At 63.0% G+C, this 18,137-nt stretch overlaps 1 protein-coding gene across 1 annotated transcript in view; it reads left to right on the forward strand.

Annotated features, from left to right (window-relative positions):
- The first annotated feature begins 1,447 nt into the window (after positions 1-1,447).
- The window catches only part of HCN2 (hyperpolarization activated cyclic nucleotide gated potassium and sodium channel 2), a 19,715-nt gene continuing 3,025 nt past the window's right edge, over positions 1,448-18,137 (forward strand). The window contains exons 1-6 of the mRNA XM_039838991.1: positions 1,448-2,028; positions 9,729-10,152; positions 10,622-10,783; positions 11,887-12,105; positions 13,300-13,446; positions 17,973-18,137. Coding sequence (XP_039694925.1) covers positions 1,448-2,028; positions 9,729-10,152; positions 10,622-10,783; positions 11,887-12,105; positions 13,300-13,446; positions 17,973-18,137 — 1,698 coding nt within the window. The remainder of the gene's footprint in view (positions 2,029-9,728; positions 10,153-10,621; positions 10,784-11,886; positions 12,106-13,299; positions 13,447-17,972) is intronic.

The raw sequence follows: 18,137 nt of genomic DNA on the forward strand, positions 1-18,137 counted from the left end.
CTGCCAGGTGTGGCGGGTCCTCAGGCCGGGCTGGTCCGCCTCCCGCTCTCGGCCGCCTGCCCGGGACTCTGGCGGCCTGCCCGGACTGACATCTTCCCAGCGCGAGCATCAAAGCTCCCCCTTCAGCTGGAACACACATCTGCCTGGGGTGGGCCGCAGCCTGGCACTGCTGCTCCTGCCTGCCCGGCCTCTTTCACTGGCCCTGCCTGCCCGCCCACCTGGCGTTGGGTCTGGCCGAGGGCACAGAGTGGCCCCTGGGCGCTGGACCCACCCGGTGGTGCTGTGGGAACCCCCTGGGCTCCAGGCGGAGGTGGCAGGCTCAGCCCACCCTTCAGTCACTGTTGAGCACCTGCCACATGCAGGGACAAACCGCATCTCCACCTGTACAGTACCGATCAGGTGGGTGGCAGGCCGGAGGGTCCCAGGAGGCCAGGGTCCACCCTTCTCGATGCCCCTTTTCTCCTCTCGTTCTCTCTCTGCACACCTCCATCTCCGTCACCCTCTTTGACCTGGGGGGACACAAAAGGCTGAGGACAGAGTCCTGGCCTGTGTCGCCATGTCACCCCTCACCACCCTAGCTCCAGCCCCAGAAGCTGAGCCTCGGGTGTCTTCTGGGGGCTGGGGCAGAGGCATGCGGGGAGCGGTGTGGCTCCCTTGTGGGCTCTGGTGGGAAGGGGTGGAAGGCCCTGGGACACCCTGTGGCTCCAGACACGTCCCCGTTTTAAAGCTCATCAGCCTTACAGGAGACCATCCCCCACTGTGGTTTAGGGCGCTCAGTGAGGGGGCCGCCAGCACCCTTGGGTAGCTCTTGCTACTGGCCCCACCCCCTTTCCTCCTGTGCTGGCGGTGGGGGAGGGGCGCCTGTGGGCCCGGAGACCGGCCCATTGACCCCGCTTCGCCCCTCCCCACACAGCACAGTCCCAAGGGGCTTTGTCCAGGGCTCTGGAGTCGACAAGCCTGGGCTCGGTGGTCTTTAAATTCAGCCTTTTATTATGGAGATTTTCAAACCTACAGAAAGGAAAGAGGCCAGCACGGGAGCGGCCCTGCCGGGCGCTCCGGACAGAGGCGAACCGGAGGCCCCTCGTCAAGGTCGCGCACAGACAGGCCCTGGTACCGCGGCTGGGCTCGGTGACCTTGAACGCGTCCTTCAGCTTCGCGGGCCTCAGTTTCCCCTTCTGGGACGAGTCCCGGTCGGGTCTCTCGGGTCCCGGGCCGTGTGACCTTGGGCTGTCCCCGACCTCGCGGCCTCAGTTTCCCGGAGCCGGGCTGCGGCGAGACGCGCCCCGCCCGGAGGGGGCGCGTGCAAAGGCGGGGCTCCGCGCCCCACCCCTGGGAACGAGGCTCCACCCCCGCGGCTCCGCCCCGCCCCGCCCCCGCCTCCCCCTCCCTCGGGCTCGGGCCGGCGGCGGCGGCCGCTGCGCTCCGCACTGCCCGGCGCCGCCTCGCCATGGACGCGCGCGGGGGCGGCGGGCGGCCCGGGGAGAGCCCGGGCGCGCCCCCCGCGCCGGGGCCGCCGCCGCCGCCGCCGCCTGCGCCCCCTCCGGGCCCCGGACCCGCACCCCTCCAGCAGCCGGCCCGGGCCGAAGCGGCGCCCCCGGAGGCAGCGGGCGAGAGCGGCCCGCGGGCCCGGCTCCGCAGCCGCGACAGCTCGTGCGGCCGCCCGGGCACCCCGGGCGCGGCGAGCACGGCCAAGGGCAGCCCCAATGGCGAGTGCGGGCGCGGCGAGCCGCAGTGCAGCCCCGCGGGGCCCGAGGGCCCGGCGCGGGGGCCCAAGGTGTCGTTCTCGTGCCGCGGGGCCGCCGCGGGGCCCGGGCCGGCGGACGAGGCTGGCAGCGAGGAGGCGGGCCCGGCGGGGGAGCCGCGCGGCAGCCAGGCCAGCTTCCTGCAGCGCCAGTTCGGCGCGCTCCTGCAGCCGGGCGTCAACAAGTTCTCGCTGCGGATGTTCGGCAGCCAGAAGGCCGTGGAGCGCGAGCAGGAGCGCGTCAAGTCGGCGGGGGCCTGGATCATCCACCCGTACAGCGACTTCAGGTACCGCCGCCAGCAAGGGCCGGCCGGCGCGGAGGGGGCGCGGAGGGGGCGCGGAGGGCGCCCCCGCGCGTGACCTCGGGGCCCCTTGGTGACCTCGGGCGCGTCCGGGGCCCGCCCCAGAATGACCTGGGCGCGCGAAGCTCCGCCTTTGGAGGGGCGCTGGGAGGCGCGCGCAGACTCCCGCCGTGACCCTGGCATCCCGCGCTCTACCGGGTGGGCGCACACTACCGGCCGCGGGACCGGGGTCTGGGCGCGGAGGGACGGAGAGGACGAATAGAGGGGAACGTGGGCGCCGGGGAGGCGGCGGAGCGGAAGGGAGGAGGAAGGAAGGGCGCCCGCGAAGGACGCGCCCAGGAGAGGCTGGCGGAGGAAGGGTTAAGAGGACACCGCGCGCTCTCACGACCTCCACCCGCGCCCCGCGCCGCAAAGAGGCGCGTCCAGGTCCCGGGTCGGGTATCGTGCGAGGAGGGGGCGCTGAGCGCGCTGGGGTCCCAGGGTTGTGTCTTCGCTGAGCCGCTGGGTGGTGTGCACATGTGTCAGTGGGTGTGTAGATGTCGATACAGATTGAACCGGTTGATTGATGCGTGGAAAGGCTCGGGAGGCCGGGCGCAGGGTCACCGCTGCTGTGTATGTTTGCCGTTCCTGTTCCTGGGCGTGCGCTGTGTGGCCTGCTTGTGTGGACGGCGCGTATCACTGCAGACCGTGTGTGTGATCACCAGCATGTGACTGCGGGGGGCGGGGGTCCTGGGGACCTGGGCCGAGTACTGGTGGGAGGCGTGTCCCTAGGGGTGTGTCTACGCGGTGGGCCACTGGTATGTGTTGGGGAGAGACTAGGGTTGTGCGTGAGCCCGGGTGTGCACCGGTGGGCAGTAGGTGTGAGCTGTGTGCATGGTGTGCGTGTGAGGTTATGTGTACGTGAATGGGGGCCGTGTGGGACGCGCCCAGGCCGCCCGGCCCGGCTCTCTAGGCGGGCGCGGCTTCAGCACCACGGACAGCAGCCCCGGGACTGCCCGGAGCTGGCCAGCTCTCACCACCACGCTGCGGGTCTCCCCTCCCCAGGCCGGAACTCCCCCACGTCGGGGTCTCCGCTTGACACCTGGGGGCAACTGAGGCCCAGGGGCACACAAGTCTGGGACAGAGGCTGGAAGAAAGTCCTGGGTTCCACCTCCTCACCCCTCAAACCTTCCCCTGGGAGATGAACACAGCCCTGACCAGTGTCTGGGGTTTTGAGGCCAGTGGAAGGCAGGGAACCCAGAGGCAGCCCAGATGGGTCGCATCGGGATGGTCCCCACCTGCATGGGGACTCAGCATTCCTCTGTAGCTGGTCCAGGCTGGGAGGGCTCAGGTCAGTGTCTCGGCTGTTGAGGTCAGCGAAATGGGGAGTTAGTAACAACTAACTGGGAAGGGACATTGGGGACATGGCAGGCAAGGAAGACGGTTGCAGAAAGTAATCAGCACCTCTGCCTGTAGCACACCCCCGCCCCCAGTGGTGGGTGGCCCTGGGTTTCCTCTTGGCTGCAGAAGAGGTGGTGTGGGGCTCCCCATCCTGTGCCCCGTTGAGCATAGCCAGCCACCTGTGGGACCCTGGGCAGGCCATGTGATCTGAGCTGGGCAGATAAATGTAAAATGGGGTAAACAAGGTAGGGTGGCCTGGAGTTGGGACTTGGGGAACCACAGTCAGATTGAAAAACTTAGGGTATTGCCAAGCTGGGGTGCAGCAGGACCTCTACCACCCCATGCTTTTGGACCCGTGCCCCTTCTAGACCCTTCTGATTCAAGAATGAGACAGACCCCAAGCACAGGAGCGGAGCAGCGCTTCCTGAGCCCCTGCTGGGCCAGGGGCTGTGGGAGCAACTTCCGAATGTTGATTCACGCCAGCTGGGAGGTGGGTGCTGCAGCTGCCCACACTTACCCATGAAGGAGAGGGCAAAGAGAGGTGAAGTCTCTTGCCCAAGGCCACACAGGTCATGCGGGTGGATCCGGGACTCGCACCTGGGTAGGCCGGGCCCCGCGTCAATGCTCTTGACCTCTAGGCAGCCTGGGCTCTGGCCACGCCGTGCCCAGGCCAAGAGGACGCGGAAGGAAAAGGCATTCTGGGCAGTGTGCAAGATATTGGGGGTGCCTGGGGGTGCGCGCTGGGGCCTTTGTTTATGTGTGTGTGTGTGTTTGTGCAGTGGTGGGGAGAAGCCTTTCTGGATCCCATTTTCTGCTCTTGCTTCCTCGTGTCCCCGAACTCAGTGGTATAAACACCTTCCCTGTCACCATCTGCATCTGCATCTGCACGCTGCACGCTGCACCTGGTTTAAAAAGAAAGCGGCTCCCGGCCAGCCCCCAGGTTCCCCGCCAAGCACTGCCCCGTCTCCACTTCTTTGAGCTGTGACGTCCTTGCTCACCAGTGGAACCCGCCCCGTGCAAACTGGCCCGGCACCGGCCTGGCGCTGAGAACATGGCAGTTACTGTCTGGTGAACTGGAGCCGCCCCGGCTGTGCCTCGTCCTGCGTGGGCTCCGCGGGGCGCCCAGGGAGCAGGGGCCCTGGCAAAGGGTGCTGACCGTTTCAAGCCGGTGACTGGCCTCGAGCCATCTCTGGGCCTCCCTGCCTCGGTCTCCCCAGTTGTGAGGCAGTGGTGGCGGGGGGTGGGGTGACTGGGCCTAGAACCTCACGCCTTTCTCCTTCCTTCCTGCCGAGTGACAAACCTCACAGGAGCTGGTCCCTCGCGCACTGCGCCCCCCCACCCCCTGGTGCTTCTGATTATCAACTCCCGGCTCACGCGGCGCCTCCCCTGGCCCCCCACTCAGCACATGCACCTCGCTGCTTCCCGCCTGTTGTCGTGTCTGCCGACCGCCCAGTCACTTGGAAGCGGCCTTTCCATTTAGTACTGCCTCAGCCCCCCGCCACGAGCATGAGGGTCAGTCGAGGTCCCCGTCACGGTGGGTGCCCAGGACGTCTCTGAACTCACCAAGGGACACGTGTGGGTGCTAGGCAGGTCTGGGGGAGCTCTGGCCTGGGGGGCGGAGTCCCCATCTCCCTAGAAAGAGTTTGGGCAAGTGGCTTCCTTTCGCTGTTCCTCTTGTTCTAGTCTGTATGTGCCTCTGACTCGAGTCTCTCTCGCTGCTGCCGATTTCAGCTCATCGTTCCTAAACTGTCTGCCGTTGGAGGCCTGGTGCGCGAGGACAGAGAGCAGTGAGGCCTCTCCCCTGGCCCTCAGAGCAGTTTAGACAAAGCCGCAACCCGTGGACACTGACCTGTATCTGTGTCACCTGTTCTGCAGTCCCCGGGGGACTGGGGTGTTGGAGGGAGCTGGCTTGGAGAACCTGACGGGACCAGAGGCCCCGTCCCCGGTCCCAGATGGCCTGGAGGATCAGCGGGAGAGCTGGATGGGGGCTCTGCAAATCCCTACATTAGCTCGTGGAAATAAACCCGACATCATCCAGAGTGAGGGTGCCAAGGGGCAGGGCCACGGGTCCCCCTGGCTCCAGACCCAACATGAAGGCACTTGGAGTGGGGGGCGGGAGACAAACCCATTCCCCAGGTGGGGGGTTGGGGGCTGGAGGTGGCTGAGGCCTCCCTCCTCGCTCTGGAGGCTTCCTGCCAGGATTTTGAACCTCTGAACCCCGAATTCCCTGTTTTAAAACTTCATGTCCCCAAGCCTCCTGCTTCAGCACCCCAGGGCATGGGGCGGTTCAGGAGGATGCTTCAGGGGCCTTTCCTCAGCCACCCGCTTGCTCAGGCCAGATCCTGCCTCTCTCCCCCACCATCGGCAAACCCACCCCAAATCCAGCCAGCACAGGTCACCCCATCTCCTGCCTGGACACTGCCCTCTGCCCTCTTTCTGGCCTTCCAGCTGCCAGCAGGCACATCTCAAGATACACGTGTCGGTCTTTAACCCCTCACTGGAAACCTGCCCTGGCTGTCGCGCACAGGGCCCCCCGCAGGGCGCAGCGCCCCCCACCCCCGGCCCCCACCTCCTTCTGCCTCCTTTGCTCTCTCTGGTCCAGCCCCAGGCCGCCAGCCTCACTGGAAAGGGGAAACCTGAGTGCGGCCTCAGAACCCTTGCCCTGGTCAAGGGTGCAGTGCCTCCCACACTGCGCCACCTCTTCCGAGAAGCCCTCTCTGCCCACCCTGGCTGAAGCGCCCCTTTGCTTTATCTGTTTGTGTGGAAGGTCCGTCTCTCCCGCCCAGGCCGGGGCCCTGTGGGAGGGCCAGGTCTGTCTGGTGACCATGCGTCCTGGCACACCAGCAGCCCAGTCTGCCCTGCCTCAGGACCTGGAATCCCGCGTCTTCCCCCAGAGGCGTCTCCCTCTCGTAATCCCTGACACTGGCCTCTCCGTTAACTCCACATCCGAGGGCTCAGGCCCCTGATCCCCGTCCGGGCTCGCCCTTAATCACTGACCGGGCCCCTAATCCCTCGGATTTGCCGATAGTAATTCCTCGTGCGTGGCTGTCACATCCTGCAGGGTGGAGCTCGCCACGGCCCCGGCTGGCGGCCAGTGGCAGCGGCGCCGCAGACGGGCGCTGGCCGGGAAGTCTGGCCGCCGGGGCCCTTAACATGTGCTACGCCTCGGTTGCTCTGTCTGAGCCAAGAGCATGGCCAGGCAGCTGCTAGAGGAGGCCTGAGCGCGTGGCAGTGGCGGCCACCGGGCCCCACTGAGGTCACCGGCCCGTGTGCATGTGCCTGGGAGAGGGTCGGGCTCTCTTCTGTCTACAGGGAGACCCCAGGCTTATCCCTGTGTCTCTCTGGCCCGTGAGGCTCCTTCCGTGAACAAGGTGTGAACTGGCCTATCCGTCCGCTGCCCTCCTGGACCAAGCTGCCGGGACCTGGGTGTTTTCACAGAAGCCAGGGCCCCGTGGAGGGCACCACTGTTACTAGTTAGGGAAAAATCTTAAATGCAGAGCCTAATGACGGTCATTGAAGGCTCTGGGTAGCTGAGGGCTCACCGTGCCGACGCTCAGTGGGGGAGTTTCGAGACAGCCAGGTCGTAGACAGAGAGCAGCCCCTGGGGACAGCGGGCCTGGGTCTCAGTTCCTTGTCCCCACTCACTGGCTGAGCTGTCTCTCTATGAGGAAGACTGGTCATGTCCTCACCCCCAGATAAAAGGGAGAACATGTCTCTGAAGAGTCACGTATCGCGGATGCCCTCATGCTCTGTGGCCATTTAGATGGTTTCTAGGCCTCTGTGGCTTCTAGCCTCTCCCCTCTCCCCTTGCCTACCTTCTCAGCTACTCGGTCCTGCTTGCTGTTCCCCAGCAGCTCCCCACAATGAAGGGAGGGGCAGGGCTGGGATTAGGAGCTCTACAGGGGGACGCCCTGGGGGTTGGGGTTGGGGAGCAGGCCAGCAGACAGGTGGGCCCCCTCAGTCCCTCTGGGTGCTGAGGCCCTGGGGTCCCAGGGGTGAGCAGATGGCCCCAGATCAGGGCTCTGAGCCCCACACTTTGTCTAGGTTCCGGCAAAAGCAGCTCTGGAACGTCTCGCAATCATCCGAGTTTGCCCATAACCCCCACCCCCAGGTCATGACCAGAGGGTACCCACGGCCACTCAGGAAGTTTCGTCACATGTGGGCAGGGGTCTCAAAGGCTGCCACTCCCTGGGCTCCTCCCAGGTGGGCAGAAGAAGAGACTGAGGCTCTCAGGGATTGGCAGGACTCGGCCGAGGTCATATCTGCCAGCGGGCCGGAGAAACGGGTGTCAGCCAGGTCTGGCTGCCATCGCCACGGTGTTAGGCATTGGGTCCCTTCCAGCCTTTGGCTTTCGCAGACCGAGCTGCTGTGAACATGGTGCAAATCAGGTTTTGCTCTCTCTCCTCCTCTTGGACAGTTTCCTGGGGATCAATCCCCTGGAGTGGCGCACGGCCGGCTGGCGGGTGCTGATAGCTCGTCTCTCGCTGTGATGCCTGGGAAGGAGCCAGTTGACAGCGGCTCTGAACCAGAGGCTCGCGCAGCCGAGCCAGAGCCGGGACACCAGCTCTTTACTTATGTGGCCTGGTCCCTCCAGGCCCTGGGAGCCTCGGTCTCTTCATCCACCCACCCGGAGCAGCCCAGGGAGTCACAGCCCCTAGGCTCCTCCAGACACTGCCTGAGTGGACGTGGGGACTCCGGCCATGATGGGGAGGGCCCCGCACACACCCATCTGGAGGTTGAGGACCCCGAGAGACCTAAAGGGCCTGAGATGACCTGGGGAGGGGGCTCTGCCCACAACGGGAGAGGCGAGAGCCAATAGTCGGCCGTTGAGAATCTGAGTCTCGCCTTTGCCTGGGTCTAGACAGCGTGTGTGGGCTCGGACCCCCAGTCTGGGGTAGCGCTCATCACCGCGCCCCCCGGGCCTCAGTGGGTTATTTTTTTTAATAACACTGACATCTGTACAAAACATAAAATGTGGTATTTAACCAGTTACAAGTGTACCGTTGAGTGGGATTAAGAACAATCACAGTTGTACAGCCAGCACCCCATCCATTTCTAGAACCTTCCATTTTCCAAAACAGAAAATCCCCACCCCCTCCCCAGCCCCTGACACCCACTCACCCACTTCCTGTCCCCGTGGACGCGCCTGTTCTGGACGTGTCACATTGGGGGAATCTCACACCGCGTGGTCCCGTGTGTCCGGCGTCTCTCGCTGAGCATCGCGTGTCCAGGGTCCGTCCACGTGGTGATGGCAAGTGTCAGCACCTCCCCCCTTTCATGGCCGAGTGACGCTCCCCGTGTGGACGGGCCAGGTGGTGAGCGTCCACCGCCTGCCGAGGTACGCCGGGGGTGTGTCCACCTCTCGCTGTTGGGAATCTGCTGCCGTGAAGCTAGGAGCACAAGTCCCCGTCGGAGTCCCCAGTTTCGGCCCCCCAGGTGCACACCTAGGAGCGGAATTGCTCGGTCACGTGGCGACTCGGTTTAACTTTTCGAGGACCCAGCGGATCTCCCTCCGAGTGGTTTGGACACACACCTGCCCATGTGGCCTTTGCTGCATCTGTATGTCCCCACGGGTGCTTTATTCAGAACGCCCTGCCTGGCCATCAGTAGCTATCCCTTAAAGGGACAGGCCTTTTCCTGAGAGCGCTTCCCAGGTGGGATTTGGGGTGGGCCTCAGGATTCGTGTCCACTCAGACAGTGCCCGGAAGACCCTAGAGGCTGACACTCCCTGGGCTCCTGGATGTGCAGGCATTGGCATTGGCATCTTTCTCCTTGCTGGACTGGCACCCCTGCCTGCCTCCGGTCTATGGTACCCAAGGGTGCTTCCTGAAAGGGAAATGCAGCCAGTGCCCACGTGGAAGCTCCATTGCTCAGGGCGGCATTGGGGCCCCCTACTCCCAGATGCCAAGCTGCCCTGTCCAGCTCCCATGCTGCTCTGTCCAGCCCCCAGTGCCCCACTGCCTGCGGGCAGGCATGCCCCCGCCCCTGCACCCACCCCCACTCCCCGCCACCTGCTCCTCTCTGCTTGTCCCCCATCTCCTTGTCCCTTGGAAGCCAACCTTGTGCCAGACACATTCGGCCTTTTGGTCAAGGGAATATTTAACCAATTTTTGAGCAACCTCGGGCTCTGTGACAGGTCAGAGCTGGGCCAGCGGGAGGGCCTGGAGCCGGGGGAGCCTAGCGGGCCGTGGGGTGCTGTCTGAGGTGTGGGAGGACTTCCTGGAGGCGGAGCCCACACCAGCCATGACCGGGGACCAAAGTTGCAGTGGGCAGGGCTCCCGAGGCTGACAGCCCTCGTCCCTCAGGTTCTACTGGGACTTCACCATGCTGCTCTTCATGGTGGGAAACCTCATCATCATCCCGGTGGGCATCACCTTCTTCAAGGACGAGACCACGGCCCCGTGGATCGTGTTCAACGTCGTCTCGGACACGTTCTTCCTGATGGACCTGGTGCTGAACTTCCGCACGGGCATTGTCATCGAGGACAACACGGAGATCATCCTGGACCCCGAGAAGATCAAGAAGAAGTACCTGCGCACGTGGTTCATGGTGGACTTCGTGTCCTCCATCCCCGTGGACTACATCTTCCTCATCGTGGAGAAAGGCATCGACTCCGAGGTCTACAAGACGGCGCGCGCCCTGCGCATCGTGCGCTTCACCAAGATCCTCAGCCTGCTGCGGCTGCTGCGCCTGTCGCGCCTCATCCGCTACATCCACCAGTGGGAGGAGGTGAGCGCGCGTGGCGGGTGTGAGGGCCCCGGGGCGGGGCCGAGGAAGAAGACGGGCAGGGTTACAGGCGCAGGAGGGAGGTCACGGAGGGGCCTCGGGCGGAGTCCCCAGGGCTGCCCTGCCGTGAGGGGCCTGTAGGCCACAGGGAGTGGAACCAGGCATGGTGGCGGGGCCCGGGCTACGGGACAGAGCCGCGGGAACACGGTGCGGACCTTGGACACATCCGCGCCAAGGCCCTTGGGGCTCGGGGAAGCGAAGTCACGCCCCTGCCCCCCAAGACGGGTCCAGCTTCTGGACGGCCTGTGCCCAGCGATGTCGCCCCCATTTGCCAGAGCAGCGACAAGGCTCCGAAGGGGAGGTGGGAGGGGAACAGGGCTGCAGGACGGGGCGGTGGTCCTGGGAGCGGGGAGGGCGCGCGAGTCCGGCAGGCAGGGGTCTCCTTCCTCCGTCACTCGCCCGCCCACCCCAGATCTTCCACATGACCTACGACCTGGCGAGCGCGGTCATGCGCATCTGCAACCTCATCAGCATGATGCTGCTGCTGTGCCACTGGGACGGCTGCCTGCAGTTCCTCGTGCCCATGCTGCAGGACTTCCCGCGCAACTGCTGGGTGTCCATCAACGGCATGGTGGTGAGCGCCCCCGCCCACCCTGGCCCCGCCCACTTCCCCGCCCCGCCCGCCAGGGCCCCGCCCACTGCCCCCGCCTCCCCGTCCGCCTGGCCCTGCCCACCGCCCCCGGCCCCTCGCCTCCACCTGGCTTCACCACGGACGGAAAACGCCAGCCCAGGAGGTCCCAGGTCACAGCCCCTCTGGGACCATGGACAGGCAGTAGCCTGGTCATTCCATCAGACCGTGACAACTTTATCATCTCCTTGTTGCTTTTTTTTTTTTTTTTCCTGATTGGGTCCACTTTCTTATGGACATAATGTATTTAAAAGACAAATGGGGACTTGGTATCAGGGGCCGTAAGAGAGAATAATCCACGAAGTGACACCCAGTCACCAGTTACTTCCTGGCTGGGACAGCGACTGCCGAACAAGGACAGTCTCGGGTGCAGGGTGGCAGGCAGCACAAGGAGCCTTTCTCCCGCCCCCAGAAGGCTGCGCTCGGCGCGTGCGAGGCGCAAGGCTGCGCGGCCGGGCAGGAACGGGGGCGAGGATGGCTGAAGGGGAGCAGAGGGGGCGCCCTCGGGCGCGCGCCGGCGCCTGGCACAGCTGCTGGGCTGAGGCAGCTCATTGTCTGGCCGGACACCCGGGCATGCTGTCCTGTTTCCTGAACGGGCCCCACTGCCCTCCTCCCCCGCCGGGTTAACTGAGGACTGCGGGGCAGTGAGGGGGGGGGGCGTCCTCCTGGCTCAGCCTGATGCCTCCACCCTCCGATCGGATTCTAGTGTCCCCAGCTCACCGTCCCCAGGGTCCCTGGAACCTGCACAGCCTCTTGGCCTCACAGACACTCTGAGCAGAGGCTGCAAAGGGGTAGGGGCTCCTGAGGCCCCAGGGCCAGACTCTGGCCCCTCTGAGCCCAGGTTTTCCTAAGCGTGAAGCAGGGAAGCAGCTTCCGACTTGCCCCTGGCTCACTGTGACACGTGAGCAGTTTATCTTGGTTGCCTCTGGAAACAGGGAGCTCCCTACTTCGAGTACCCCGGGGATGGGGGTGGAAAGATAGGCCGGGGGGTCCCTTGGGGTTGGGGCTCCTGGCCTGAGAGCGCCTGTCCACCGCCCATGGCCTTGCAGAACCACTCGTGGAGCGAGCTGTACTCCTTCGCACTGTTCAAGGCCATGAGCCACATGCTGTGCATCGGGTACGGGCGGCAGGCTCCCGAGAGTATGGCGGACATCTGGCTGACCATGCTGAGCATGATCGTGGGCGCCACCTGCTACGCCATGTTCATCGGCCATGCCACCGCCCTCATCCAGTCGCTGGACTCCTCGAGGCGGCAGTACCAGGAGAAGGTCTGGGGGCCCACCCCACCATCTCCCCCAGCTTCGGGTGGGGGGTGGGGATCCTAGAGGGGTCTGTGGCCATGGTTCCGAGAGGAAGCTCCTCAGGCAGAGGGAGCAGCTCTCAGATAGACAGGCCAAAGAGGGGGACAGGAGCCAGGGGATCCGAACAGGGCAAGGCCAGTTCATGGGGTGTCAGGAAGCTCCCTGGGTGTTACGGGTGCTGGGGGACCTCTCTAGGAGACAGGGTACAGGTGGGGTCTCTGGGCCAGCTCAGGAGGGGGCTGGAGCAGGGGAGGCACTGACCAGAGTCCAAGAGGCCTGGGGTCACTCAAGGACATGCGGGTCAGCCAGGCCTACGAGGGAGGCCTCAGGGGAGCAAGGATGTTCAGCCACATGGACCTGGCCGAGGGTGCGGGGAGCCCCCACGGGGCTCATCTGAGGGCCGGGGACCTGGAAGGGCTGAAGCAGAGCAGGCGCTGGCCACACCAGCCGGCCCCTTCTGGAGCGTAGCCTTGATGTCCACTCTGTGCCTCGGTTTCCCTCCCTGAGGCCAAGGGTGAGCCCGACCCCCAGCCCCATGCTGCCCCTGTTCACATTGTGCCACAAATACCCCCACCGATGCCGGTCCGGTCGGCCGGGGCAGCTGGGCCCCATGCCAGGAGTCCCGGCTGTCCGGAAGCCACAGGCCTCACACCCAAACATGAGCTGGTGCCGCCACCCGCCTGCCGTCACGGGTTCTGCTGAGCTCAGGGCAGCTGTGGCCGGGCGGAGCTGGGGCGGAAGCAGGGCTGGGGCGCCCGTGGGGTGCCATCGTGGGGACGGCAGGACCTGGCACCCCTGCCGGGGGGGGGGGCCCACCCTCCCTGCCCTGCTCAGGAGGGGCTGAGCAGGTGGTTTATAGAAAAGTCCTGGGAGAGGGGTGCCAGGGCCACAGGCAGAGTTGGGGGCCTCTGAGACCCGGGTCCAGCATGGGGGTGTCCTGATCCTGGGGTCTAGCCGGCCATCTAGTTCCCAGGGGCGGGGTTGCCAGATCAGTTCAGGACGCCAGGACTAGCTGAGGTTAGTGTGGGCTGGTCCCCAACTCTGCAGGCATCCACCGGGCCTGAGCGTTGCGGTCTGAACGTCAGCTGTGCTGGGCGTCTGGGTGTGCGGTGCGCGGGGTCACCCCGCAGCCCCGCGACTGACGGGCCCCTCCCCCCACAGTATAAGCAGGTGGAGCAGTACATGTCCTTCCACAAGCTGCCCGCCGACTTCCGCCAGAAGATTCACGACTACTACGAGCACCGCTACCAGGGCAAGATGTTCGACGAGGACAGCATCCTGGGCGAGCTGAACGGGCCCCTGCGCGAGGTGAGGGCGGGCGCGGCGCGCGGGGCGCGGGCGCGCACGCCGCCTGGCGCCCGGCGGGTCCCACTGGCCCCGTTTGGGGACTGTGTCAGACAAGGGCCGCGGGCGGAAGAGAGGCAGCCGGAAGCAGGCCTGGTGTGGCCGGCAGTCTTCGGTGTCCCTGGGCTTGGAGATGTCTCACCCTGACCTCTGCCTCCATCTTCCCATGGCCTCTCCCTGTGCGTGTGTCCCTCTTCTTAGTGGCATTTGTCCTTGGATTTAGGACTCACCTACTCCAGTGTGACCTCATCTTAACTAAGGACACCTGCCAAGACTATTTCAACATAAGGGCCCACTCCGGGGGCCCCAGGGGTTGGGACTTCAACACATTTTGGGAAATGAGTCAGCCCTCGGTACTCGGTACTCGCCAAGCAGCTATTGAGCGTCGTGTGAGCCCGGCCCTTGGGGAGGTCTGGAGGGAGAAGGCCTGGGGAGGTGACGTCGGAGCCAGCCAGGCGTCTGTGAGCCTGTGGCTGTCCCAGGTGGAAGGCACAGCCAGGGCAAAGGCCCTGAGGGAAGGCAGCGAGCATGAAGAGGAGAGGCTGACGAGGGCTGGGGGAGGGGTCCCCGCGGAGGTGGGGGGACCATTCCCACGCATTGCCTCCTAGGGAACAGGCGCTGGTTAACGTCACTTAAAATGTTTAATTGTGTTTGATCATTATTTAAATGTTTACACAGTTCCAAGGTCAAGCTGCTCAAACCACGTCTATATAGTAATTTTCTAACTTCTATTTTGCCTCTCCATCCAGTTCTCTCCTGCCGCACCCTCCGTTTCCGGTTCCGGGGGCCCACCTGTCTTCCACGCGCCCCGCCCCCTTTTCCCCGCCCGCGGGCAGGTGCTGCGCCTGCGCGCGTCTTGCCGATTTGGCTCTTGCGTTTGTGGGAGGGACTCCCGGTACCCGGCAGGGGGGCCCAGGGCAGCATCCTGCCCCACTGGTTCCCTCCGAGGGCCTGCCCTCTGCTGCATGCCCGGGGGTGCTGCGAGAGAGCACAGGGGAGACGCACCTCTTGGCAGCCCAGGTGCGCTTCTTATTTGGAGCGGGGTCCAGCATCTTGTCCTGTGTCCAAGGGCTGTTTTATCTGTGTTTCTCTTTCTGTGAACTGTCCATGACTATTGCTTGTTTTCCTAAAGAGCTTCCGGTATTTTTAAAGAAAGTCTTTATACAGGAGGACTTTGAACTCTTTGTCATACAGATTTCCCTTCCAGTGGCCACTGGTCTAACTGCTAATTTTTTTTTTCTTTCTTTTTTTTTTCCTTTTTCTTCCCCCCCCCCGCCCTTTTTTCACGCTGCATACAGCAGGAGCTCTATGTGTGCTTACTGTATACATGGAGCAGCCAGCAGCTTGTTCTCTGCATCTTCGGGTCTATTTCCGTTTCGTTTATCCATTTCGTTTTGTTTTTTAGAGTCCACAGCTAAGTGAGATCATCTAGTGTTTGTCCTCTGACTTATCTCGGTCAGCGTAGTCCCCTCCAGGTCCATCCATGTCGTCGAAGATGGCAACAGTTCACTCTTTCTTTCGGCCGAGTGACGTTCCACTGTCCATCTGTACCACTTCTTCTTTGTCCAGTCATCCACTGATGGGCACTTGCGCTGCTTCGGTGTCTTGGTTATTACTAGTTTTGCCGCAGTGAACGGAGCGGTGCATTTGTCTTTTCGAATTAGTGTCTTGGTTTTCTTCGGGTGAATGCCCGGAGTGGACGTGCTGGGCCATCCGGTAGTGTGTTTTCGATTTTCCGAGGCACCTGCACGCTGTCTTCCGTAGTGGCGGCTACTCCCACCAGCACAGGGCGCGAGGCCCCCTTTTCTCCGCGTCCTCACCAGCGCCTGTCGTTTGCTGGTTTATTGACGAGGGCCACCGTGACAGGCGTGAGGTGAGAGCTCGCTGGTTTTCATCTGCGTTTCCCTGATGATTGGTGACGCCGAGCATCTTTTCCTATGTCCAACGACCGTCTGTGTGTTCCCCTGGGAGAGGTGTCTGTGCAGGTCCCCTGCCCGTCCTTTCACTGGACCGTTTGTTTTTGTGTGTCGGGTCGTATGAGCTCCGTCCACACTCGGGCTGTCAACCCCTGGTCGGATGTATCGTTGGCCAGACTCCTCTCCCAGTCCGTGGACCGTCTTTTCGTTTCGTTGATGGCTTCCTTCGCTGGCTGAGAACTCTAGTTTGACGAAATCCCGTTGGTTTGTTTATTCCATTGTTGCCATTTGCCGAGGAGCCACGTCCATACGGTATCGCTGAGACCACGTCAGCGTTTACCTCCTGTTTACCGCTGGGGTTTTATGGTTCGGTCTTACGTCACGTGTCTAATCCACTTGCACTTGACTCTGTACGTGGCGCGGGAAGGTGGCCAGTTCCGTCGTCGTGCGGGTGACCGTCCAGTTCTGCCAGCAGCGCTCGTCACAGACCTGTCTGCTCTGCCGTGTGTCCGCGCCTCCTCTGTCCGAGGTCGTGGGACCGCGAGGGCGAGGTTTTGTCTCCAGGCTCTGTTCCGTCCACCGATGTGCGTGCGTGTGTTTATGTCCCCAGCGCCACGCTCTTCTGACTGCGGGAGCTTAATGTCAGTACACACAGGCCCGGGGCAAGCCCTGAGACCGAGCATGTCTCCTGTGCACGGAGGGCAGGTAGCCCTCTGTGCACGGAGAGGCTGCCTCTGCAGCCTGCTAATTAATGTGCTGTTTACCGCTCTTTCCAGAAGCGGCCGGAGGTGGCCTCTGAAAATGGTAGTTTGTCTTGTGGTCTAGCATATCGTCTCTCCTGGAGAAGGTTCCGTGTGCACTTGAAAATTACGTATGCTGCAGTTTGGGGACGAGACGTTCTATAAATGTGTATTAAGTCGAGCTCATCTCACGTGACATTGAAAGCCCTTCTCTCCTTCTTAACTTGGTCTGCGTGACCTGGCCGTGGACGTGAGTGCGGTGGTAAGATCCCCGACGTTATGACGTCAGCGTGGTCGGTCCCTTTGCGTCCGTTGGTGCCTCTGCATGGATTTAGTGCCCCGTGTGGGGTGCGTAGCTATTTCCGACTGCTGTATCCTCGTCTTAGACTGACCCTCTCTAACGTCACGTAATGTCCTGTCTTTTGTTAACACGTTTTGTTTTAAAGTCCATTGTATCTGACCTGACTATCGCTACTGCCACTTTCTGTTTCTGTTTGCATGGAGCGTCTTTTTCCCGTCACTTCTAGCCGGCGTGCCTTCCGATTTGAAGGGTGCCCGGTGGGCAGCATGTCGATGGCCCGTGCCTGCACGCCCATTCGGCCACCCCGGGGCGTCGTGGCGGGGCGTCGGATGCACTCCGTTCGGTGTGGTTCTCCATGAGCACGGACGTGTTGCCATTTTGGGCGATGTTTGCTGATCATCTGCTGCTGTGGGGCTGAAATGTCCAGCTCTGTGCCTTGAGGCGGGGGCCACCTCTACCCTAAGGTCCCATTGTGCCGTGTGTGTTCTGGAATTTTGCTCCATTCAGCCGGCCCGTCTGCTCTGTGCGAGGCTTTACAGCACGGTTTAGTATCTCAGAGGGCGAGTCGCGCCTCCCCGCCCCCCTTTCTCACGGGCTTTCCGCTGTGTTTGCTCATTCGGCCTAAACGAACCTGACCAGCTCCAGTTACGAGGAAGCCAACCTGAGCGGTTTCCACCGGGATCGCGGGAAATGCGCAGATCGGAAGGGATCTCCACGTTTGCGCGTCTGGCGCCGTCGCGATGCTGAGGAGCGCTGTGTCTTTCGGGAGCGTTTCCGAGGGTTCTTCTCGTGGGTCTGGATGTGTCTTGTGACCTTCGTGCCCCCACCATTCCTCGTAGCTCTTCACGCTGGTGTAAACGGTCTTCTCAGCCCTCACCTCCTCTCCCGAGAGGCTCTTCCTTGCGTCGACGAAAGCCGGTGGCGTCTCATTACGCCAGCCTGTCCCCTATGTGGACGTGCACACTGCAGCAAACCGCTCACGTCGTGAGGGTGCTCGATGGCTGTTCCGGGAAATGAAAGCCCCGTGGGACCGCCACCCAGGTCGAGCACGGAACGTTTCCGTGCCCTAGCAGCTTTGCCGCCGAGGGTGACCGTCGGCCCGACGTCGCCACAGTGACTCGTTTCAGTGTTCCTGGCTCCCGTGGTTTCTGTGCCGCTTGCTGTCACGACTGGGTTCTGCTATTGCCGTGATTTTGTGCTGATTCCAGGTGGCGAACAGATCATTGTACGTCACCGTGTCCAGCTCTTTTGTCTCCAGCTGCCTTTCCTCGTCCGATCGCACCGGCCAGCATTGCCGAGGGAGTTAAATGACAGGGAGTCTGTGTCCATCTTTTCTTGCTCCTGTCTTCGGTGACAGAACCGCTAGGGTTTGGCCATTAAGTAAAATGCTGGCTTTCAGGATAAAGCATTGAAACTCTTTCGCAGACCAAAAAAACGGAGGGGCCGAGAGGTGACGCCATCGCAAAGGTAACGTGGGAAGGAGGAAGAGCTGGATCTGTGCCCTGATGTCACCCCTGCCTCCCACCCCTCCAGGAGATTGTCAACTTCAACTGCCGGAAGCTGGTGGCCTCGATGCCACTGTTTGCTAATGCCGACCCCAACTTTGTCACGGCCATGCTAACCAAACTCAAGTTCGAGGTCTTCCAGCCGGGTGACTACATCATCCGCGAGGGCACCATTGGCAAGAAGATGTACTTC

The sequence above is a fragment of the Pteropus medius genome, unplaced genomic scaffold (assembly GCF_902729225.1).
Source record: "Pteropus medius unplaced genomic scaffold, Ma_sr-lr_union100, whole genome shotgun sequence".
In the NCBI taxonomy this organism is placed as follows: Eukaryota; Metazoa; Chordata; class Mammalia; order Chiroptera; family Pteropodidae; genus Pteropus; species Pteropus medius.